The following is a 25,591-nucleotide window of genomic DNA, read 5'->3' as shown; positions in this document are numbered from 1 at the left end:
AGACACTGGTGTGCCTTCATGACCAGGGTTGAGGTGTGGAGGGTCCGAGAGCGGTCCTCGGAGATGAGGACATCCAGAAACCTATTATTACTTATTAACTTAAAATACAAAACACATTTAGATCATAATAGGACAATGTAAGCCGGAGCAATATCTTCATCCTTAAGTCGGCAGATAAACAGCTCTATCTGCACCACTTACGCAAGAAAATGACAATAATTTCAGACAATTCATACTCATGATTCTATTTTCTGGGACTCGACTACACACGGTTTTGCCCTACTGCGTTGTACTGGATGAGCCTGCAGGGTTTCATACTGTTCTGAGGGGAATAGATTAGATTGAACACATGTACATGTATTATCTTTGCCATGATTAGTGAATAGCAGTCGCTGCAGCTTCTGACGCTCCTCAAATATTGATCAGTCTGTCTTTATATAAAACTGAGTGAGGGGCAATGCTCCCCTGAATGCTCTTCTGTCAATATTAAGGGAACAGGTGTCACTCAAATCAAGGTTAAACTCAATTGAGCCAGAATGCTAATCTTCTCTACGTTTGATTCAAATCTCTTTATTAATACAGGTTTACCCGGTGGTCAGACACACAACTCCAGATGCATGTTGCTTCACATCTGCTGGATGTGTAAATATGCAATGGTTTGCCAATATGTTTGCCATATCCATTAAAAAAATGATTAGAAATCAATATAATGTTTGCAGCTGGTTCTCGCTGCCCCAAAGTGACCAAAAAACAGTTATTGCAAGTTTAAGGAAAACTAATCAAAAAAGAAAATGTAGAGAGTAACTCCACTGTGTGCAATTTGAGTACTATGCTGGAGTAAAAACTTTAACAAACTGGAAGTTGGCAGCACTTATAAATGATGCCCAGTTATTAGAGGGTGAGTCTTGTGTTAGCGGCCATGACCACAGAGAATTGTAGCTGTGACCAACAGTCATTCGCTGGCATTAACATTTGCATTATTGTCATCAACAGGTTTAGTATAATCAAAGCTATTTTCATCTTCATTTTTTCTTCACATGTTGACCAAGATGTCAGAAACGGTGCCATTAGATAGATGCTATCAGACATTTTGATAACATACGTATTTGTTTATGACAATTACAGTACAGCGACAGCTCCAAATAGTTTATTATTCTTACTGATAAGCTACATGTGCTGTAGAACCTGCAGCTGGCTTATCATTTGTGTGCTACTTTACTCTTTACTGAGTTTTGTTGAAAGCGGCACTGCTGAATCGACTTTCCTAGAAGTTTCTAGATGTAGATTACAAACTCTACTGTGCACCCTTTAGCCCCTCATGGTTATATGTGTCAAACATATATTATTTTAAAAATCCTGTGTTTGTATAATTTTATTAAGATTATTCATTTGTGTTTGAATGCTTATCTCTTGTGAAAGAAGTATTGTAAAAGTGGTATAATATCATGTCAATTCATCACACGGTACTCATGGCAGCAGATGTAACCAAATTATTTTGCTGATCTGATCAACTTTGAGGTTGACCTTTAATTTTGTACTGATATATATCAACAACCATTGCATTTTTTACAGTCCTCAAAACACAAATTAGATTATTTGTTGAGCCTTCATCTAGCGCCACCATCAGGTTCACATTTCAGATTGTCCAATAGTTTGGGGTTATTTACCGGTGAGGGGACGTCTGAAGGTGAGGTCTCACTTTCTTTGTTGCAATGATGAATTATGCTTCCTAATAAAATGATACGTTTTGTTCGTAGAAAGGCCAGTGTCTGTGTGCATCTGTGTCTGTTAATGAATAATACTCAAATGTACACTTCATGCCATAACAAAATAAATTACACAGAAATTTGCCAGAAATATTTGCCACATTCATGCACGTAGAAAACATGTTTTAATATTTTCATACCTACATAGTTGCTGGAGCAGCATCCAGTCCGTCCCGTCTTCAGAGGTCAAAGTAGAACAAAGGCTAAATCCAACAGAATTCTTCCACTCAAAGTCCATTGACAATGTCTACGTGTGTGTGTGTATAAATGCATGAGCATATGTGTCTGTTGGAAAGAAACCAAATGTGCAATCTACTGGATATGATGTAATGTACAGACACAGTGTACTGCATGTTCTGGACATGGAGAGCACTGTGTGTGTGTGCGCAGTGGATAGGAAAGGGACTTTCAACTAGGAGGGTGGCTAATTTGTGTGTGTGTCTGTGTGTGTGTGGGTGTGTGTGTGTCTGTGTGTGTGTCTACATGTGTGTGTGTGTGTGGGTGTGTTTGTGTGTGTGTCTGGGCAGTTTCTGTGTTGGCAAGAAACTTTTCAACACTTCTGAACTCATCTGAAGCGAGTCAATGAAAAACTTTATTTTCATTTAAAAAATGTTTTTATGCTATAAACAATGGTTTTGGGATGCAAATAAACAATATTCATATTATATAAATAATGCCTCTGCTTGTTTGTCAGTATTTGACCAACTCAAAAACTAATGTACACATCAGAATGAGCTTTTCTATCCACTTCATCATACTTTTAAAAAATATATATGTATATTTATATATATATATATATACTAAAGACTATGACATCAACTATTTATTGATAACATGCGTTATGCATATTAATGAACAGAGTGTACTATATTCAGTGCTTTGTTTTGTGATTTTCTTAAATGCAATCAAATAAATAGCTGTGCAGCATAAGGTACTCTAATGCAATACAAACTACATTTTTTTAAACAAATCTTAATATTTGAACATAAAGATATTTATGCTGATAATGCACATATTGAATCACTGTTGTGTAATGCCTGTGTGCAAGCATGCATTATCTATGCTGTGTGGTAGGTGATAAACTTTGATCTGTCTTCAAGAATATGGTTCTATCAGTAATGTTTGATCAGGTTTGGTCTTAAGAGCTATCTGTCAGATACAGATAACGCTAAAGAACAATATCACTCTGAGGAGCACGGCGGTTTATAACACAGCGATACCGTGTGCATGACTTCATTGTGTCTGACCAATGTGTGTTGAACTAGATTGACTTTTACTCTCTGCCAAAAAAATAAATAAACTGTCGGAGAATATACTGCACGCTGTATTTTTATTGTATTTTAAAATACAGGACTGCATTTGAACCGACATATAATCAATATACATGAATATAACATGGGAGATAATAATGTTGATTTTTGAAGAATAAAGATAATATCTAAAGCTATAGAGAATATATGATGATAATAATAATATTGTATGGTTTATATATCATGGTTTTGTACAAAACTGTGTTGTGCACAATTTCAAGTGAGACAGACTCGTGAAAACAGAGTTCCAGCAGTTAGATTAAATAATCTATAATGTTGTTGCAGCATGACCTACACGTGGAATGCCTTCACATTTAGCAGAGTAGCACTCAGTGGTTCAATAGCATCATGCACTCAAGTGTTGCTCTCATTTCATTCCTGAATTTTAGTTTTTTTGCCGAAGTATCCTCTATGTATGTTCTGTTTTAGATATACAGAGACCCAATATTTGTATTTTGAAAAAGAGTCAAATAAGGCCTATAGAGCTTTTGTCTCTCCACAGGAGATTCATACAGAGGAATGTTGCCTCATTTATGCTACTATGACAATGTTTGGACAATGATATTAGTAGTTTGCTCTTTCAAAATATTTCACAAGTCTTTTTTGACAATTCACTCTTTATTGATCGAGACAGTAGATATGGGGAGAGACAGAGGATTGGTGTGTTTAGCCGCATCGACCATCAAGCTTAAGGCACAAAGTGCAAATCCCTATCAGGTAAGCAATGTGCCAGGAGCGTTTAGTTGGCTACACTCGGCAAAACTGGAACAGGGTGTTGCGAGAGGGATTATATGTTATATGTTGTATGATAGTGACGATAGCCAATCAGCTCCTCTCGAACTACACGTTCATAGTTAAAAAAATAATACAATTTGATTGAGTTGAATTTGAATTCAATTGTTTCTGATAATGTTGAATTTTATTATTTCTGATAATGTTGAAAGTTCGATCCTTGTGTTTCCCATGATCCTCAAGTTTTATGTAATAAGAAACTGAATTTCCTCACATTTTGAGAAGTTGTGGTGTTATTGTACTGTCTTGATTAAATAAAATTAAAATAAATGCAATGTCTATTCTGACTGGGATTGAAAGGGCTACAGGATTTATAGGTTGGCACAAAATAAGCATGTGTGACACAATTGAACCCTTTTGATAATCTTGTTTGAAGAAGCAGCAGCAGTTTATGTGATGAGTTTGGCTACTCAGTTCAACAATCCATAATGTAGGGTTGCAAAATGTGTTTAAGGAGACAACAGATAACCAGCAAAGCATGCTTTTAAGACGACAAAAGGAAATAGATAAATAATAAGGTTGAATGGCAGATAAAAGATATAACCAGTGCTCTCAGTAGATTAAACAGTTGACCTTTATGACGATTGATGGCAGGGCAACTGAAGCAAGAGGGCCTTTAGTTGCCCTGCTGGGGGCTGCACATGTCTGTCTCCTGTGATGTGGGTCACAGAGTTTATAGTCCCTCTCGTGGGCCTCAACAGGTATGCACCATCTGATAATTTATAACTTATGATTTCTTGTTAATTTTGACTCAAATTAACCAGAATATAATGTAAGTGATCAGCTCACTTCTGTTACTAGTCATTCTTCTTCCTCATTTTACATACAGATAATATATCTATCACTAAACATGCATTAGTCAAACATCAATGTCAGATCTCAAGCGTGTTCAACATGCTGCAGATAGATTTGACCTGGTACTAAAACAGAGACCACATCACCCAAGTCTTAACATATCTACGCTGGGATACGTTGAGATAATCATGCACGGTCTTTGTGGTCGTTCCACTGGCCAGCCACAGGACTACAGCTCATTGTGGGGTCACGATGGGGGAACCTGTTCTTTGGATCAAACTGCATGCGGAAATTAGGCTTGCAAAATGTTGGAATTTTGTTTCTCCATCCCTTTCAGAAATGTACTTTAAAAAAAAAGGCTTTTAGGTCATCACTCCCTTTTTCCACTTTAAAGTTTTTAAAGTTTTGATCTGTTCTTAGTTTGATCCCTGTTTGTATCTGTCTACCATATTACTGTTGCTGCTTTTGCTTAGTACATATTGCTTACAACACATTTATATAGGTTAATATTATTATTATTATTATTTGTATTATATTTTTCATTTGAAGACCCCAAATTGTAAAAGCAGATAACAGATTTCAATTTACAGAATCTGTCATTTTGTTTGTACAACCTAATATCCTACACTTAGTGGAGTTAGGTTGTAAGTGATAACGGGATACTTATTGATTTTTAGATGATGGGAATAATAACTATGGGAATAACAATTATTATGTTGAGTCATGGAAAATAGCCATGTCTCAACATAATAATTGTTATTCCCATGAGTCTCTTGGGCACACAAACATTGTAAAATAAGTTCAAGGTGGAACAATACTGAGTTTCTCTTTGACTTCATTTGGTAATAAAATCTAAAAAGCAAAATGCCTTTTTTCTAAAGCATTTAATATATGAATGAGAGGGCTAGGAACTATTTTAAGAAGTATTCCCTGAAAGTATTCCCTCAAAGTACCCACTTCTATCCACCCATGCAGTGGTTCTGCAATGAAGCTTGGTGGAATAAAGCTCAAGATGATATGTAGACTTGTCTTTCTAAAATAAATATTGTTTTTATATTGAATCTAAACCTGCATTTATTTAAATAAATAACAATCTAACATACTGAAATTAAGCATCAGCCAAAAGTCTCAAGAGACTAAAGCTGCCTTTGGACTCTCTCTGTGTACATGACTGTCAGTGTAAACACTGTCAGTATCTAACAAACGTTGTTAAGGTCCTTTTGGAGACATATTGCACCAGAGCATTACACAATGTTCACTTTTTTTATTTATTTATACTTAAGCACATTAAAGGTTATTATTGCTGTTTATTTAGTACTTTTGCTGTACCTGCCCTCCCGTATCAAACTAAACGTAAACATGTTTGTCATCTCTGTAGATCAAAGGTCCTCATCCAAATGCTATTGATGTTTGTCAAATGTTTTCACTGTTTTCATTTTGGTGTGTGACACTGGAAGCAGAACAACAAGCATCTAACTCTTTTACCAGAAACTATACTGTAAGTACTATTACTACAATTATTCTAACTCTTTTACCAGAAACTATACTGTAAGTACTATAACTCTTGATTATCCACGTTTCTATATTAAACACTGAGTATAGTCCTAAATTGTGTAGTATGTGTTCAATCAAAGTACATTTAGTAAGTATATAAATACATTATGTAAAGATTACAGATCTGGTTTTTATAACTCTGGTGTATTAACAACAGTGTTTATAAAGTGCATTTCCCCTGTAAAGCCTATAAATAAAATGACCAAACACACATTGAAGGACTAATCTAACATGGACATAAGGGACCAAATGCATTTTTTGGGCAATACCATCAAGAGGCCAAGCGACAAGTTAATCATCTTTTGTCACATCTTGAGGGACATTGTGTTCGGAGCACGCCTTGATCACTCAGGAGTCACTAATGAGTGTTTATCAGTGATTTACATTCGAGCTGTTAGCTATAGTTAACATCACTAACTGACTTTGCATTTTTACCGCAGAAGTTCAAAAATATCAATTCAACCTTCCCAGATTTTTGAAGTGTGAAATATTGTACCCGCATTTTTAAGTCAAGGCACACTACTTTTATGTAACCCTTTGTCATGTGAATCTTCACAGTGAATAACAGTAAACTATACAAGCATCCTTAAGTAAATAAAAAGCTTTTTCAACAGTCTGCAAAAATGGGCCTCAATTGACATAATTGTGAAGATACAATTGCTCTTCATTGTGAAAGCTCATTTATATTAGACTGAAATATTATAAAACCATTAGTATCTGATAAGGCTAAGCTTTAATGTGCTTTAATCAATCAATATATCTCCTCCAATGTCTTACGTGCATTTATATATACATAAAAAGCAGCATTTTGAAGATGTAACAGAATTGAGTGCTTTGAGCCATGAGACTCATGAAACCGTTTGCCTTTGTCCCTCCACACAGGAGAGCGTGGTGGACTTTGAGCGTTCGAAGCTCTGTCTGTGCCTCCCAGTCCCCTGATTGAGCCCATCTGAGGATATAAAAGCCCCGAACTGATGCTAAGGAATCAGTCTCAACCGAGTACTCGCCACTAACAAGGGAGAGGGCTTCAAGAAACCTATCATGGGGGACTCAAAGCTTTGCCTGCTGCTGCTCCTCAGCACATCTGCCTTGGCTTGTAAGTACTTCTTAGAACGCATTTCTTTGAGCATTGCATATAGTTTCAAAGAGTATGTAGTTTAACACTCTAATGGCTTCATTTATTTTGCTGTAAAGTTATAAATTACTGCTTTGCTGCAAATAATGCAATCCTAAATTGTATTGGACTCTTTTAACACATTATTTAATTTGAGTTGATTACATATTACAAGGAAAATGCCATTTAACATAGCTCCAAAAGGGAGCATTACACTTATGAATTATTGTTCTTATTAATTGTTATTATAAGTAGTAGTAGTATTATTAGTATTAGTATTATTATTGACAGCTTTTGCTCATTTTCAACTTTTGATTTACATGTAATGTAAATGTGACATATACTGTACATATTTCGCATTCATAAAATGCACTACACATTTGGAAATACAATTAAATACCATGATTCAACAATACACATACACAAATCCTTTTAAGTTACAGTGAAATAAGCAGTCACTGGGTTTAGCTCTGGTTTGCTGTTGCCCAGCATGTAACCTTTGTTGTAGAAGATATTATGTCTGGAATTAGCCGTTATGGAGAAATCTAAACATGTTGTATTTAACAGTTGGCATTCAACAAGCTCCACGTACTGTCCTGTTATGAGATGTTTGGAAATATGCTCTTGGGCTAGAGTAGACTGTTAATATGTTTATAAACTAATTTGACAAAAAATTAAAAAACGAGTAATGCTCTCAAAGTTAATTAAATTGTATTATTTTAGTATGTTACAGTGATGGACAGGCATTTTGTCCTATAGATGAATGACGTTTGATTGTCGATGCTAATGCTTGAGCCCACGCCTCTCAAGTGTGAAGATATGATGTAGGCCGATCAACTGTTTGTTGTGACAACATAGATAGAAGAATGCCATGATTGAAAGTATGTTAAATAATGTTTCAAATTAATATATAATAATGTGTCAATGAAACATTACCCATCTGTGTGGAGGGAGAAATGCTATAATAATATAATGAGCAAGGACCTATGGATTTTTGTTACTAAAGAATACATTATCTGTGTTTTTTCATTATAGTTGCCCAAGATGAAGATCACCCGACCTGCCTATGTAAGTTAATAAGTTACATTTCTGTGTTGATATACAGTTGACACAGTTTTAGGGAGCAAAAAAAATGGCCTTTGTATCCAAAATCTCTTCTTAACCTTGCTTTTTTCTTCTAGTGGCCAAAAGATACAACACCCTCCACAAGTATGAATACCGGTATGAAGCTGAGTCTTTGAATTTCATCAATGGAGCCTCAACGCTCAAGAACGGACCCATGGTCTCTTGCACGGTGCGGAAAGACCTTTCACACTCATCTTTGGTCATCAGATTTTACTCTTTCCATCTTATATTTCTCAGAGTGAGATAAAAAAACATTTACTTTTTCTCATAGGTTGAAATTGAAGTACCTCAGACTTGTAGTTTCATCGTCCGCACCTCTGGCTGTATCCTGAGTGAGGTGGTCGACATGGGCCCCGAGGGACCAGTGTTCGGCCCTGCAGCTAGCTCTGATGCCTTTGCTGCTGAGATGGAGAAGTATGTTACTTTATAAAAATCCCTGAAGTAAAAAAAACTCATTTGCATTGTCAATCTGATATTTTTGTAGGATTTGCACTGATAATCAAGCTCAAATATCATATTTCTTTTACTTTTTTAGGCATCCTCTGAAGGTTGTGGTTGAGGGCATGTACGATGTGAAACTGTACCCAGAGGATGGTGAGACAACCACCATTTTAAACATCAAGAGGGGTATCATCTCTGCCCTGGCTGTGCCTCTGCTGGAAGAGGACAAGAACAAAAACATGGTACAGTACTTTAATAACCAATAAAATGCTTTTAACTTCTGCAAATTCTAGTATCCACTTCAAAGTAAACAATCTGCCAGGAGTAAATATAAAGTTTCCCAGAGGATCCTTCAGTCCTTCTACTCTGGAGCTGTAGAGAGCGTCCTGACAGGAAGCATCACAGCCTGGTTTGGCAACTGCTCCGCTCAGGACAGGAAGGCTCTGCAGAGAGTAGTGCGTTCGGCTGAGCGCACTATTGGAACTACACTCCCCACCCTGCAGGACTTGTACACCAGGAGGTGCAGAACCAGAGCCGGCAGGATCATGAAGGATCCTCACCACCCCAACAACAGACTGTTTCAGCTGCTGCGGTCAGGCAGGCGCCTCCGTAGTCACGCTGCAAGAACAGAGAGACTGAGACGGAGTTTCTTTCCTCAGGCCATCAGGATTGTGAACTCCGACCTCACCAGGACCCCCACATAGACCCACACAACTGCCCCTCTTAGGCACACACACACACACACACACACACACACACACACTTACTGTAAATATTGTGTTGTTTTTTATTTGTAAATAGTGTGTACTTGTTGCCCTTGCACATTCCTGCTGAGCATTGCCACCTTCATTTCACTGCACACCCTGTGTGTGTATGTGACAAATAAAACATCTTGAATCTTGAATATATGTAAATATGTTGTTCTTATTTCAGCCCACCATACATGGCAAGTGCGAGACCTCTTTCACTGTCAACGCTAGAGAGGACATTGCAACTGACATCAGCCTCAAAAGGGACCTGTCTAGATGTGACAAGTTTGTCCCAATGAGCGATCACACCAGCCCGCTGGCACTTATCTCTGGCATGGTAAGATATCCAATTGTCTGTGGGAGCAACATGAACTTTCTGACATTTTTTGAAGAGTAGATAAAATAAATAACTACTTCCTGTAAGCTTTTACAATTACTGTCCTGTACATCCAGTCTTGGATCAAAATCCTATTGTGCACGAGAAGGAATCTTGATTGATTGAATAGCCCTCTGAGGCAAATTTGTAAGGAAAATAAATAGAATTTCATTGAATTTTTTGCTTGTAAAAACAGCAAGAGTAACTTGTGTATCAGTTAAGCTGAGTTGTCATAGCATCAATGTTAGAAAAGGTTCAAACAGACTGAACTGCAACACATAGTATAAGTGGTATCTGGGAAGTGCAGCTCAAACTATTCTACTCTTTTACTTCTATTCACTGCATATGATTATTTGTCTATTTCCAGCACTACCCTCTTGCCCAGATGATCAGAAGCTCCCAGACCTGCAACTACAAGTTTGACAATGAGAAGAAACACATGACCTCTGGGTCCTGCACAGAGAAGCACATCATCATTCCCTTCTCTCACAAGTAAATCCAACCTTGTATTCCATTATAACATGCTCAATCATATACTTGTATATGTTTATATTTCTTAAACAAGACATTAACAGTATTTTTAACCGTGTATTTTTTCCTGCAGTGGAGAATATGGCACCACCAATGTTGGAAAGCAAGAACTGACTTTAGTTCAGGTCACTCCTCACAACGACAGAGTCTTTGAACACAGTAAGCCCTTTGTTTGATTTTTATTCTTTTGATAAAGAGTTAATTATTTGAATAAGGTCACGAAAGATCATATTAAATCATTATAACCTGTACATTATAGGTGACATTGTCACGGGTCTTAACATGGACACTGTTGAGGACAAGAGTGTTATCCAGGATAAAGATCCAGCTCTCAACCTCCTAAGAGAACTGGCCAGTCTGCCTGAGACTGAGGGTGAGAAGAGGGCCCACCTCTTCAACAAGCTTGTCACCAAACTCCGTGGAATGACGACTGAGACCCTGAGATCCGGCATTCCTGAGGCTCTCGCTGTGTCCCGTTTCCTGACCTACCAGGTTCTGGCCCAGTGTGGAACACCTGAGTGTAGCAGCGGCATCATGCAGATCCTCAGAACATTTGACAGCTCCTCACTCGAGGTAGATGCCGGTGTTTTTGCGATGGGACTCGTGTCCAATCCCTCTGCCCTCCTGATCAATGACATGCTCGAAATGGCCAAATACAAGTTCAGCAAGCCCATCATGTATGCCCTGAGCAATGTCGTCAAAAGGTTAGTGAAGTTCATCACGCGTCGCAATTAAATAACAAACATTTCGCCTTTCTATGTCAAAAAGGTACACAGGCTTTTGATTCTACGTGTCTTTTTTCCAACAGGTTTTACAAAGCTGAGGGAAAGCTGATCCCAGAGATTTACTCTGTTGCTGAGACCATGGCTGCCCATTTGGGTGACTGTTCTGGTGATAAGGACGACCTTTTCTTGACGTTGAGAGTGAGTAACCTTCCTTATTAGTCCAAATATAAATGGCTGCCAACATCGAGGAGCCCAATATCAAAATGTTCTTTGATTCCAGGTTATTGGAAACATGGCTCCAGCTCTGGTATCTGCTGGTCCCGCACTCAGATCTGCTGTGATCCAGTGTGTGAACCAACCTGAGGCTTCCCCAGCTGTGCAGCAGGCTGCCATCCAAGTGTTCAGGCAGACTGCCGTCCCTGAAGAGGCAAGTTAAACTATTTCAAAGGTTTGAAAAACCATCTGAATAATTATTTATACTGTATATTAATTGTATTAATGTCTATTGGTCACAGGCCAGAGAGGTTCTCATGCAGGTGTTGTTGGACAGTGCCAGCCCCATGCAAAAGCGTATTGCTGCATATCTGGTGCTTATGAAGGACCCCCAGACCACTGAACTGGCCCAGCTGGCCGATGCCTTACTCAATGAGCAGGATCAACAAGTCAAGAGTTTTGTGACATCCCACATCACCAACATTTTGTCCTCAACTGAGCCAGAGATCCAAGGGTAAGTCAAAAGAAGTTAAAGATTTATATTTCTTAAATGTGTTGTCTCACACCATGGTATGAGTCCTGAATTGATTTAACAGCAACATTTTATCATTTCCAACAGACTGAGAGAGAAGATTCGACATGCCCTGCAGGCTAATGAGGTCGGCCTCACAATGGACCCCACCAAGTTCTCTCGCAACTACAAGATCGGGTCTGTGGAGGGCAACATGTTCTTTGAGGGTACTAGTTATCTCCCCAAGGAGGTCATGTTGGAAATGACTCTGAAGGCATTTGGCTATGACATCGACATGATAGAGGTACATATTTTGACCTGTTTTCATTCAAATTTTGCTTTAAGGAAAATGTTTCATCGGCTGAGTTTTGACAGTGAAAAATTTATCATTTCTACAGATTGGTATGGAAGGCAAAGGATTTGAGCCAACCGTTGATGCCCTGTTTGGAAAGAATGGCTTCTTCCCCGACACTGCCCTGAAGACAATGTACTTTGTTTCTGAAAACATGCCACTCAGAATCAATGAGATTCTGCAGAACATGCTCCCTGCCCTGAAGAAGGATAGGATGAAGAGACAGGTAGGCTACTGACTAAAAAAACTGTAATCATGATCATACATTTTTCTGTGAGGGAAATATATTCTAAGAAAGTGTGAACATCCATGTTTAGGCCTCCCATAACCTGATGAGGGAGATCGGACGCAACCTCAACAAACTCGTGAGGGAATTAAAGGCGGCACAATCTCCCGAAGCAATGGTTTATCTGAGACTTTTGGGAAATGAACTGGGATATCTGAAGACTAACGAAATCGAAGAGATGGCTTACTCTGCCGCCATGATGATTGAAAGCATGTTCAAGATGTTCCCAACTGATGTAAGGACCTTTTTTTTAAGAGCATAGTTGAAATAATGATTTCATGTAATATTCTCTGTCTATGATTTAAATGTCCCATGTGTGTCTTCATTTACCACAGATCATGATTGCACTGATGACCAAGGCTGACAACACAATCTTTGCCCACTACATTTTCATGGACAATGAATTACTCCTGCCAACGGCCACTGGTATGCCTTTGAGGTTTTCAGTGTCTGGTACTGTCGCCCCTGGTATCAAGGGTGGACTTCACGTTGCTCGTGACATGGTAAATATTCATAAATGTGTTTAAATCCCAGCAATATAAATTTACAATAAATAGCATCAACACAACTATTAATGTTTCTCATGTGTGTCCACACAGAGTGAAGTGAGCTTCATGCCCTCTGCCAGCATTGAGTTGGTATCCACATTTGGGTCCTACATCCCTGAATATATCAACTCTGGATTAGAGATGCACAACAACTTGTTCCATGAAAGTGGGCTCCAGGCCAAGATCACCATGGAACGCGACAATGTCAAGCTGACCATCCCTGCGCCAATGAGTCCAATTAAGCTCATCAAAATGACGTAAATCGAAGTAGAACTTTAGGAAAGTGTTTTACACCTCTAGTTGTAATGCAACTGCAGTAATAATGTTATTTCACAAGGCTCATAGCTTAAGTAAAGTTTTTTTCTTTTAGTTATTATGACCACATGCAAATCATTTAGGGCATCTTATATCGTGGATTGCACATATTTAATTTCATATCATATTTAGATTAAAACAGCTAAAGTTGCATTCTAACTTTTATATATTTACCATTTAGAACCACCCTGGTGGCAGTGACTGGATCAACGGTGAAAACCATTCCCCCAATGGTGATGGACAAGGTTGATGTTGAAGAGTGCACTCCTTTCTTCGCTGGAATGAAATACTGCACTGCTCTTCAGTACACTGATGCTTCCTCCCATGACACAGCCCCCTACTTCCCCGTCACCGGAGACAGCAAGTGAGCAAACCACCAGCACATCACTTTCTCTGAACAATTACTTTCTTATCAATGTTGGCTAAATATCTAAATTATCTACATAGATATGCTGTAGAACTCCACCCCAATGGGAAAGTCACTGAGTACACAGCAACTGTTGCCTATGAGCTTCTCAAGGAGGGAGAAGAGGGCCGGCAGAAGATTGACTCTGTGAAGTTTGTTCTGAGAGCTGAAGGTAAAGTATAATAAGTACACTATCATAACCCTTTCCCATCTTCTAGTGGTTCAATTGGAGAAAAAAAAGTTTATGGAGTTATGTAATATGAATATCTGTGTTGGTCCACAACAGGTTCAGAGCCCACTGAAGCCAGAGCAGTCATGAAATATAACAGAAGAAAGAATGTCATCACAGCGGATGTCCAGGTCCCTGACTACGATGTGGAGGCTGGACTCAGGCTCGGTGTTGTTGATGGAAACACCAAGGGCAAAGGAACTCACTCTATCTCTCTTGACTTCATGAGCAAGAACATCCCTCAGCTCTCTCTGGTTGGCCGTGCCAAGTAAGAAATCAACCATAAATCCTCATTATCGTTAACATTAATGCCCCCTTCACAATTGATTGTAAACTAACTTACTGGCATATGTTTCAGTCTGAAGGCCATGAAGGAGGGTATGCTGCAAGTACAACTTCTTGTCCCCGTCATGCATGTTGATGCCACCCTCACAGCCCACATGAAACGTGATGAGGAATTAGAATTGGAGCTTAAGAGTGAAATCAAGATCATGGCCGCAAGCATTGAGCAGAAAATTGAAATGAAATATGGTAATTGTGCAATTATCTTCCATAATATTACATGCAAATTAATGTAATAGTTGCATACTGACAGGTGCATTTGAAACCTGATTTTGGGGGTTTTTATTCCCTGATTAAGTCTAACCTGGGAATTAGAGGAATATAACCTCTTGTTTAGGGCTTCTATTCATTGTATTCTATTTTTGCAGATGCCAGCAAATTCGAGGTTGCATTCAAGTCTGATGTGCACACTGACATCACCAGCTTCCCAACTGCTGACATGTTTGACAAGTATGGCAACCAACTTCTTGACACTCATGTGGGGCAGACTGACATGAAAGTGCGTCACATCTTCAAAAAGTTTGTGGAGGTATGAATCTTTGATTTAAAACATATATAAAGTTTATGTTCTGTTCTGATTTTTTATGTTAAGAATGAATAACATACTGGTTATTGTTTTTTTAGGCAGCAAACAACTACATGGACAAGTATGGTGCTGATCTCCCTTACATGCAGAGCTTCAGAGTGCCTGATATGCCTGAGATTACTCTGCCAGAGACACTGTTCCTGAATACGTAAGTAAAAAAACTCTGAGGTGAATGTTTGAAGACACTGGCTTTATATGCAGACGTTTATTCATTTCACTTTTGTCTTCATAACAGTGAGGCAAAGGCTGTCTACCATTTCAACAATGAGCACTTCACCATTAATATCCCTCTCCTTCTTGGAGGAAAGTCAACAGAAGAGCTTCACTTCCCACCAGCATTGAGCACACCTAGTGTGTCTCTCCCTCAGTTTGGACTGGAGATTGTCTCCATGGAAATTCCAATCCCAAAGCTTGTTGTCCCCGAGAGCTTTACTTTGTCCATTCCTCTTTTTGGAAAAGCTGAAGTTTCAACTCTGATGAAGAGCAACCTGTATGAGATGGAGGCCTCAATGGCTGCCGTGAAAGATGTTATGGAAACACCAAGCTACTCAGCTGAGTTTGAAGTAAAAGGAACCTCACCAATTGACATCCTCTCAATAAAGATGAAAGGTATTTCATATTTTCAAATTAGACCTAATTTTCGATACAGTATTACAGTGAAAGATATATATCTGTTATCTCATCTGTTCTTCTTTTGTGCTTTTTGTAGGCTCTGGGATGTTGGCCACCACTGATTCCATCCATACACAATTGAAAAGCTCTTTGGAACATAAATTCCTTGACGTCATGATTAGTATTGTTGAGGACTTAACCATCACAGATAGAATCAATTTGAAATTAAGCAGCAAGATTGAAGCCACAAGCCCATTGGGTCTTCACGTTATGGTGGAGCACACTGGCATGACTGGAATCCACACTGAAGACATTTCTGCTGAAAGCAACTTTGAGGGAACGATCACGGCTGGACCCGTGTATGGCAAGACAATTTCAACCCAGTCATTCACCATCTTCCCATTCAGGCCAGAAGCACATATTAATTCAACTATTCATCTTGACTCCACAATTGGTAAGGCCCGGAACAAAATTACAGCAACTCTTGCCAATGGTGAATTATCAGTTGTCTCTAACACTAATGCCTTTGAAGACACCTTGACCCATGTTGCTGAGCTTTCCTATAAAGACAGCAAGCTGTCACTGAAATGTGATGCGAATGCCGTTGCTCTTGGTATGAAGATACATAACCATGCTGAATCCTCTGCTGGTGCTGGTGAAATCCTCATGAGAATGGAGACAAATGCAGACTACTCTGAAAACCGTGTTTACTCTCTGCTGACTGCCTCTTTTGACGTCAATGGTCTGGCTTTGAACAGCGATGCCACCATGAAGCTTCTTGAAAATGAGGCTACCCATAAGGCTACTCTGAAAATGAACAAGGACGGTTTGACCACAAGCGGAACCACCATCGTCCACAGTCCCCTGTCCTTAGAAAATACCTTCGACGCTGCGCTTGATGCTTCAATGGCTCGCCTATCCATTACCAACAAGGCTGCAATGGCTGACATCAAGGTTGATAATGCCAACACTCTGACCCTTACTCTCTCCAGCCTTGACTTCAACTCAAAGGCTGACGCCGCCGCCAGTGAGTATGTCATTTACACTCATGATATCACAGTTGACATGAAACCCTACACTGCCGCTGCAAATGTTAAAAACAGTCTGAAACTTCTGTCAGCTAACTTTATTAATGAAGCTCAGCTGCAGGCCGAGCTTAACAAGATGGATCTGACTGGAAGCCTGAAAGCCATCTATGGTGAGGAAGAGATCAAACACACCTATCAGGTAAATTATGCTGATATGACGGCAAATGCAAAGTGCAGCACCACTGGAAAACTCTGGGGAACGCACATGAGCCACAACACCGAGCTTGAGGTTATTGGTCTTGCTGCGAGGATCACCAATGATGCCCGCTTCAACTCCCAGGCGATGCGCTTCGACCACACCATTCGTTGCAGCATTGTTCCTTTCGATGTCAACCTTGACGCCATTTTCAATGCTGATGGAGACATGACCATGTATGGAAAGCACAGTGCCCAGCTCTATGGCAAGTTCCTCCTTAAAGCACAGCCCCTGGCTTTTGCTACCTCACATGAATGCAGAGCCTCAATAAACCAGCAGCTAGACAACGGTTTTGCTCTTGAGACCACGTTTGATAACAAGATGGATACTCTTATTTCACCCCAAGAGCAGAAGATCAGTTTTAGAATGAAGTCTAAAATGAATGAGCATGCCGTTAATCAGGATATGAGTATTTACAACACTGCTGAGAGAACTGGAATTGAGGTTTCTGGTACCATCCTCACAAACATGCTCAATGCAGAATCCACAGAGAACCAGCAATTCACCGTCTCTTCCTTCCTCAAGTATGACAAGAACACAGACTGTCATATTATTCAGTTACCTCTGATGGAAAATCTGCCCATTTTCTTGGAAACCATTAAGAGCGCTGTTGTGCATGTTGCAGAGGTATTGCAAAACTACCTCAACAATGAGGAGCTAAAGGCTCAACTAGAAGCTATTCCCCAGTATCTAAGCGACTTTGTTTCTGACCTGAATATCGAAGGCAAGGTTGTTCTGCTGAAGCAGTATTTCGATGATTTTACCCACGATTATGTCATTTCCATGGAGGATGTGGAAGCATCTTTGGGAAACCTGAAGGTTACTGTTGAAAACCTGTTGGCTAATCTTACGCTTTATATCCAACACTTTGCTGGACTGGTAAAAGATATTATTGTTAGTGGCACCCTGCCTGATACCCTCGTTCACAAGATCCAGGAACAGCTGAATGCTATTAATGAGAAATATCATATCCAGGCAATGGTTATATATGTGATTGATATCATCAGGGAGGTTATTGAGCATATTCACTTGGACAAGCTCAGTGGCAGCAGCATTGCATTCCTGCGTGATATTGATTACAAGTATGACTTCAAGGCAAACCTAGTGGAAATCATTCACGAGATTAAACACATGATTGAGACCTTTGACGTGCAGGAATATGTTGCTGAGCTGAAGGAGTTCATTTCATCCATCAACTTGAACAATCGTATTAAGAGACTTGTGAGTCAAATGCCCACAGAGATGTTCAGCAAAATAACAGATTACATTATGGAAATTATTCAGGACCTTGACATCGTAGGTAAGATCAACACATTCTATGCCAAGATGAGAGAGTTGATTGTTAAGTTTGAGGCTGACAAAATAGTTCAGGCTGTCTTGGAAAAGGCTGTTGAGCTCATCAAGCAGTTCAGAATTGAGGAAACTCTCAGGGCGGTGGTAAACATGGTGAAGGATGCAGACATCCCTACCAAATGCATGGGAGTCTTTCAGGATACTATTAACTATTTGAAAACTACAGAGGTTAAGGATATTATTCAAGAGCTGAATATGTATATTGAAACTATTGAGCAAAATCTGAGGGCATTGGATTATAATACATTTGTGGATCATGCTAATAGAATTATTGCACACGAAACATTGTACCTGAATGAGCTGATCAGGACTTTTGAAATCCCCAAGAAACTTGAGGCAACAAGAGATTTTATCAACCATGTGTTGTCTTCTGTCAGTGGTTTAATGGAAAAACTGAGAGAAATCAAAGCTGCTGACATCTTTAAATCTGTAAAGGATACCATTGACCGGGTTGTGCTTGACAGCGTTAGGACATTTGCTGAATTCATGAAACAGAAAATTACAGATCTGGATGTCAAAGGGGAGATTACCTCTTGTCTGGATTTAGTAAGCAAGTTCTACACTGGAGTCATCACTGTTGTAACTGACATCTTCGTTACGGCTGTTGAGTTGATTATGTGGGTACCTGAACAGAAAATTATTGGCGAGATTCAGCAGATCATTGAAGGGCTGAGTAGTGAACTTAAGAAAGTTGAGTTGAATACTCCATCCTTCATCGTTCCTCTCACTGACCTTGTTGTGCCCTCTGTGAAGTTAAGCATGCATGAACTTAAACAGTTTGAAGTCCCATCCCAACTGGACATCCACGAGTTCACCATCCTTGGCTTATATCATGTGAAAGCCACCACAATTGCCTTTGATGACATCAAGCAGAGAATCATTGAACTTTTTGATTTCATTGTCAACTTCGAGATCACAATGCCCGATGTCGATGCTTTCTTTGGAGAACTCAAAATGAACTATCTTCCTTCGATGCCTATGATGTCCTTCCCAGAAATCCACCTTCCTGAGATCTCATTCCCTACAATCCCACACTTTCCTGTAGAAAAGCTTGTCATGTCTCTCCAGGTTCCGGAGATCACACTTCCAACCATTCCCAATGATATTATGATCCCATGCTTTGGTAAACTCTATGGTGAGGTGAAATTCCAAACACCCATCTACACCATCAAGACTTCTGCTGAGTTGCAGAATTCCACTGAGAGTGAAATGTCACCTCAATTCTCTGCATTCCTTACTTCCCAGGCCACATGTCCAAATTTTAACATTTTTGATTACAAATTTGACTCCACAGCTCGTATTGCAATCCCAAAAATGAGTCGTGTTGTCCTTGCTGAGACTATTAAGTTCAACCATATCGTTCTTGGTGTTGACCATCAAGCATCTTTAACTCTCTATGGTCATTCAGCCCAGGCCCAAGGCAAAACTACAATTAAGGTAATTACTACACCCTACACTGCTGAGTTCATGAACACAGCCTTTATTGCTATGGAAGAGGGTATGTCCGCCTCTCTTGATACAACTTACAATCATGTAGTGGCCCTTCAAATTCTCAATTTCAGGAGTGAAGCCACTGTAACCCAGAAAGCAATTGTTCGTCAAGATGGCTACAGCCTCACACTAACAGTTGACAATTCAGGCACTAGCAAATGCAATACTGAGGATGGCACTCACAAGAGCCACTTGCAATGGTCACTCACTCCCACCATTTCCACGCTAACTTTCTCAGGTGACACAGACTCAACCCTCTTAAAGATGAAACAGCAAATTACTGCTGAATGTGAAAACCTTTCCAACATCAAATTTAATATCCGCAATGAGGCAGAAGCACCTATCATTAAGAACAGTCTTGTTGTGGCATCTGGACATGCCAACCTTTATGATATGAAGGCTGAGCTGAAAGCAAACCATGACACAGAACTGTATGGTGCATTCACTGGAGTGCTGAGCAATGGAATCAACCTTGTAGTCCGACCTGTTGAGTTAAACTTTGAATTTCAAAACAAAGGAAATGTCAAGGTCGAAATGTTTGGAACTCTGACTGCTAAGATAGATCTGCAGAATGATTATTCAGCCACCATTACGCCTCACAGCCAACATATGAATACTCTAAGTCTGGCTCGTCTTAATCAGTACAAAATGTCCTACAACTTCACCGTTGACAATAATGAAAATGAGGCTGGCTTCTTTGTTGCCATGGAAAGTGAGGCCAACCTTGACTTCCTGACATCACCCATCAACATTCCTGAGATAGACCTGCCTTTTGTTGACTTCAATACTCCAGCTATTAGTGATGTGAACGTGTATGAGCTGACTGGATTGAAGAACATTTTGACGACCACTGAGCAGTCTGTGGATGTGGATGCCAAGATTGTTTACCATAAATGCCATTCCGCCCCCCTTGTTGATATGATGGGTCTGATCCAGATTCCTTCTATGGGTAACCTGATCACTGAGCTGTCCTTCAAGTCTGCCATCATTAATCTAAATGTAAATGCTGGACTCTATGCTGAGGAGGACATTGTGTTCCGTCTGGGAGCTACCACAGCCTCTGTGTTTGAGTCACTAAAAGCCAAACTTGATGGTACCACCAGTCTGACCACCAAGAGAGGAATCAAATTGGCCAATTCTCTGTCCCTCGAAAATTCTCACATTGAAGGCACCCATGACAGCACCCTCAGTATGAGTACTGAGACCTTTGAAACTGCTCTATCTGTGGCTACTATTGCAAAGATTGCCCTGCCTATACTCCACTTGGAGGCAAACCAACATTTGGTTGCAGACACCAAAACCAAAGCAAATGCTGTCTCCACCTTGAGGATAAAGGGAGACTTTAACCTGCCTCTGATCAATGCTGTGGGAAAGGCCGAGGCAGACCACAGTCTGAAGCTGGAGGGGAACTTTGAGTATGCTTCCATAGAGTCATCTACTAAGGCCAACATGGATGGCACAATGCTTGAAGACTATCTACTTTTTGGAGTCCTTGATAATGACATTCAACTGTATCTGAATAATGATGGCGTACGCATTACCTCCAAAATTATTGCTGATGCCAAGCTTAACCAAGGAACCACCAAAGTTATTGTCATGGATGTAAACGAGAGTCTTGCTGTCGAAGCCTCCCTTACCCGTGTGTATGCAGTGCTGAAATATACTGGCAACAATGAAGCAAACCTGTTCAGTTTCCACACCACCGGTAGACATGTTGCCCATGCTACCATTGATCTTCTCCCAACCTCTTCCTTGACTGCTGATATTGAGATTGATATGTCTCAGCCAAACAGCCTGGGTGACTTCATCATCTTTGAGAAAACTGTTGTTGAGGTGACAGCCACAAAGCAGAAGATCTCTGCCAATGGCAAGTTTGTCAGCCCACTGTACACCACAAACCTGGCAGCAGAAGTAGAGGCTGATGCACCTGTCATCAAAGTCACCTTAAAGTCTTCTGCCACCTCTGTCATCGCGCTCCTTGAATATAACATGAATGGTGAGCTGTTCAAATTCCCATCAACACATTTATCTGTTTTATTTTGCAAGCATTGCTGATAATTAAATCTTACAAAATATTTGTTTCAATAGCTACTACTACTGTAAACGCTGAGAGTGATGCTCTGAACATGGTCAACAAAGTTATCCTGACACACGCTGACATGACCATGGATGTCAATCATGTCATTACTCAAGCCTTGAGGTAATATTATGCATTTGCTTTGCTATATATGTTGATTGATTACTTCTGATATTCAAAGTTGAAAGTAATCAATTCCTTTTCTTCACATTTTAGGAGAAAGCGTCAGGCTGATGACAGGTAATATGTATTTTCAACTTTTTCGTCTTGGCCATTTAACTTAATGTGTATGAGTCAAATGATCTCATATTAATATCAGGTCAAGAATTGATCATGGCGTTATTTTTTAAATGCTTTCTTTCTCTAACAGTTACTCTCACCACACCCTGAATGTGGACATCACCAGTCCTACTTTCACCGATGCCAACCTTCGTTATGCTGCTCGCAGAGATGGTATCACTGCCTCAGTATCTACCCCATCAACTGGCTTCGTGGGCCTTCAGTTCAACGGCAGAGTCCCATCTCAGATGACTGCAAGATTCTATGGGCGTTATCCTGTGAGTATCACAAACATGACCTTTTTCATACGATGAAAAACTAATAGGTAAAAATATCGGTAAAATAATATTTTTTCTTCTATTTAACAGTCTGCCCCAGAGGTTGATGTTGACATGTTGGTCATCAAATCATCTTCGAAAGATGCTGCTAAGATGAACCTGCAGATTGCCTACAACATGGAGGCACCCAGAGTAATGCTCGATCAACTCAAGATGAGACTGCCTTCCATCCTCTCTACACTCACAATGTTTGCTGACAAGTACCACATCACAAGCAAAATAGAAGAGTTGAAGGACACTGTTGTTAACCGCATCAGCGAGGCCTATAATGCTGCAATCCACTATGACACTCAAATGAGCCAGCTGTCAATCTTCTTCAGAAACATCATTGTCCAATACCAAAAGTCTGTCCAGGTATTGCTGGATGCTATTGTCAAGGTATTGAGGGAAACCCAGTTCAAACTGCCTGGTTCTGATGAGATGACCACTCTCCCTGAGCTGCTGAAAACGATGACCAGCAGAATTGCTGCTTTCCTAGAGATGACCCTCCATACTATCTCTGCCAACATGGAGATCTACAACAACTTCTTGGTTGAGCACATCAGCAGTGTGAAGTTGATCATGCCAGTTGGTGATGCAATCACTGGAGCCCAGATCATTAATCAGGTCAAATCAGCTTTCAAGAACATCTTTGATGAACTGGTAGCCTTTGTGAAACATATGGAGAGTCTTGACACAATGCTAGTGAAGATGGGTGAGACCCTACATGCCATTGTTGAGAAATCTCAGGAGTTTGTTGACTCTGTCAAGTCTGACTATTTAGATTCAGTGCTCATTAACATCAATGGTGTCTATCTTAACCTTGTCACAGGCTTAAAGCATATTGCTGACCAGGTCAGTGCCATACATATGGAGCAGCTCAACCATTCATTTGAGTACGTTATGGACATGTGCATTCACTTTGTGGACCTGTTCAATAATGCTGTTCATGGCTTCCTGCAGCACGCTTCAGATGAGGCTCACGCCTACATAAAAGTTAGTGACAGTAGGCTTGAGATTAACCTTGCATTTCCATTCCTGCAGTGAGAGCCCTTCACAGACGAAAGTCAAAGAAATACTAGATACATAGGAAATACTACCATCTTTTCAAAACACACACTTGGCAGAAGTATGAACAATTTTCTCTTTTATTATATTTATAACAATGAGTTCAACAGACAAAGAGGATGGTTTATTGTGTACAAACATTGAAAATGTAACATTTTACCTCACCTTCCTGCAATGAGTGAAAATCATCAATAAAATACATTAATGCAATCTGTAAGTGTCTGATGTCTTTGTAAGTTTACAACACAGTTTGGATGAATCTCACTGAATTTATTTAGCACCATGATTCAAGAGTGGCACTTTTGAGATATTCAAAACTGACTAATTAGACAGTATTCTATATGCTTATGTTGTCATTGTCAACCAAATGTGTACAATACTCATCTAAATAGGCAGTAGGTCAATCAGTTGTCTATATCAGCAATTTGGAGTGACATTTGACATAATAACAATATACACATACATTGTGAGGGTAATTCCCAACACTAAAAAAATTATACAACACTAAATATCGTAAAACAAAATCAGATCAGTCAATGAAAATAAATGGGTACAGCAGCAAACAGGATGGTGAGAAAACACACCGAATCCTCTGCAATAAATAGGGCACAGACATATTGATCCAACCGATAAGATCTAGCTACAGCAGGCGTATTGAATTAATGTTCAACAAGGTCAAGTTTGAGAAAATGTCCTCATGCAAAAGTCCGGAAAACCACATTAATGTCTAACTTGCGCTATGATTCAGTCTCATAACTATTGAAGTAGCCGAGCAGTTCTATTAACATCTGTATGAAGTCAAGAACTGACAAATAAAATAAAATAATGAAAGTTCAAGTGAATAATATCTCAACAATATTTATCGTTCAAGTTTAACTGGATAAATTATAAGTTATAAATACTTTAATCATAAATAAATGTTCTTCTCTTATTTCAATTACAATATTATGGAAGCCCGTTCTATGGAAGCCCGTTTCCGCCACTGTGATAAAAAAATTAAGATCCTGTAAGTCATAATTATGAGATACTATCTCATTATTTCGACTTACTATCTCATAATTATGAGATACTATCTCATTATTTCGACTTACTATCTCATAATTATGCGATACTATCTCATTATTTCGACTTACTATCTCATAATAATGAGATACTATCTCATTATTTCGACTTACTATCTCATAATTATGAGATACTATCTCATTATTTCGACTTAGATACTGAACTGGGTGAGTTCAAGTTCAGTAAAGTTAGAAAGATATTCACAGATTCGGACTTCCCGGCTCAATAGCTCTCTGACGAAACGGAGTTAAAACACAAAAAACACCTCTCTGTGACCGTAGTGATGTCGACAACAAGCTACAACCTTCATTTTACCAAAAAAAGCCGGTCTTCGAGATCGATAAATAACGTTGGTCTCAATGTGCGATCAGCTGTGAGACCTAAGCCCAGGGACCGTCTGCAAAAAGCAATCCAGGAAAAACATATTCCAAAAATATTCAATAGCTCCACTGAAAGATTGTCTAGGCTGACACAACTGATACCGTACGTCAAATGGCCACCCTGTGTTGTACTACAGCTGTTATTTTGGGGAAAAACTCATCTTAAATAATTATTATGAATTATATTTCATAATTTATGGAAACAATTTTCAATAGCTTCACTGTTATCAAGTGTAGAGTGAAATCATTCAATATCTACATCAATGGGCTCCACATGAGTGGACTACACCTCGTACTTTGAAGAAAAAAGATTTGGAATAATTATTATGAATATTTTGTCATAATTTATGGAAACAATTTTCAATAGCTTCACTATTATCAAGTGTAGAGTGACATCATTCAATATCTACATCAATGGGCTCCACATCAGTGGACTACACCTTTTATTTTGAAGAAAAAAGATTTGGAATAATTTTTATTAATATGTTGTCATAATTTATGGAAACAATTTTCAATAGCTTCACTATTATCAAGTCTAGAGTGAAATCATTCAATATCTACATCAATGGGCTCCTCATCAGTGGACTACACCTTTTATTTTG

General features: G+C 39.4%; 1 protein-coding gene across 1 annotated transcript; it reads left to right on the top strand.

Moving 5' to 3' along the window:
• Nucleotides 1-7,225: 7,225 nt before the first annotated feature.
• apobb.1 (apolipoprotein Bb, tandem duplicate 1) lies at nucleotides 7,226-23,757 on the top strand. Its single transcript, XM_056428569.1, has 29 exons — nucleotides 7,226-7,313; nucleotides 8,367-8,399; nucleotides 8,513-8,625; nucleotides 8,728-8,870; nucleotides 8,992-9,139; nucleotides 9,831-9,983; nucleotides 10,390-10,514; nucleotides 10,627-10,712; nucleotides 10,813-11,257; nucleotides 11,362-11,476; nucleotides 11,559-11,705; nucleotides 11,794-12,005; nucleotides 12,111-12,306; nucleotides 12,401-12,580; nucleotides 12,672-12,875; nucleotides 12,976-13,143; nucleotides 13,240-13,445; nucleotides 13,685-13,867; nucleotides 13,951-14,081; nucleotides 14,196-14,406; nucleotides 14,497-14,669; nucleotides 14,849-15,009; nucleotides 15,105-15,214; nucleotides 15,302-15,675; nucleotides 15,776-21,802; nucleotides 21,895-22,006; nucleotides 22,100-22,123; nucleotides 22,254-22,440; nucleotides 22,531-23,757. The coding sequence occupies exons 1-29, from the start codon at nucleotides 7,259-7,261 to the stop codon at nucleotides 23,524-23,526; spliced, it is 11,418 nt and encodes a 3,805-aa protein (XP_056284544.1). The 5' UTR covers nucleotides 7,226-7,258; the 3' UTR covers nucleotides 23,527-23,757.
• The last annotated feature ends 1,834 nt before the right edge of the window (nucleotides 23,758-25,591 follow it).

The sequence above is a fragment of the Pseudoliparis swirei genome, chromosome 12, assembly GCF_029220125.1.
Source record: "Pseudoliparis swirei isolate HS2019 ecotype Mariana Trench chromosome 12, NWPU_hadal_v1, whole genome shotgun sequence".
Classification (NCBI taxonomy): Eukaryota; Metazoa; Chordata; class Actinopteri; order Perciformes; family Liparidae; genus Pseudoliparis; species Pseudoliparis swirei.
Note: the sequence above shows the minus strand (reverse complement) of the source record. Positions and strands in the feature narration are given on the sequence as shown.

Bases quoted from the DNA above. Each gene is read 5' to 3' on its own strand.
- apobb.1 (XM_056428569.1), top strand. From the start codon at position 7,259: ATGGGGGACTCAAAGCTTTGCCTGCTGCTGCTCCTCAGCACATCTGCC. The intron at 7,314-8,366 runs GTAAGTACTTCT...TTTTCATTATAG, and splicing joins CAGCACATCTGCCTTGGCTT to TTGCCCAAGATGAAGATCAC. The intron at 9,140-9,830 runs GTACAGTACTTT...TTCTTATTTCAG, and splicing joins AGGACAAGAACAAAAACATG to CCCACCATACATGGCAAGTG.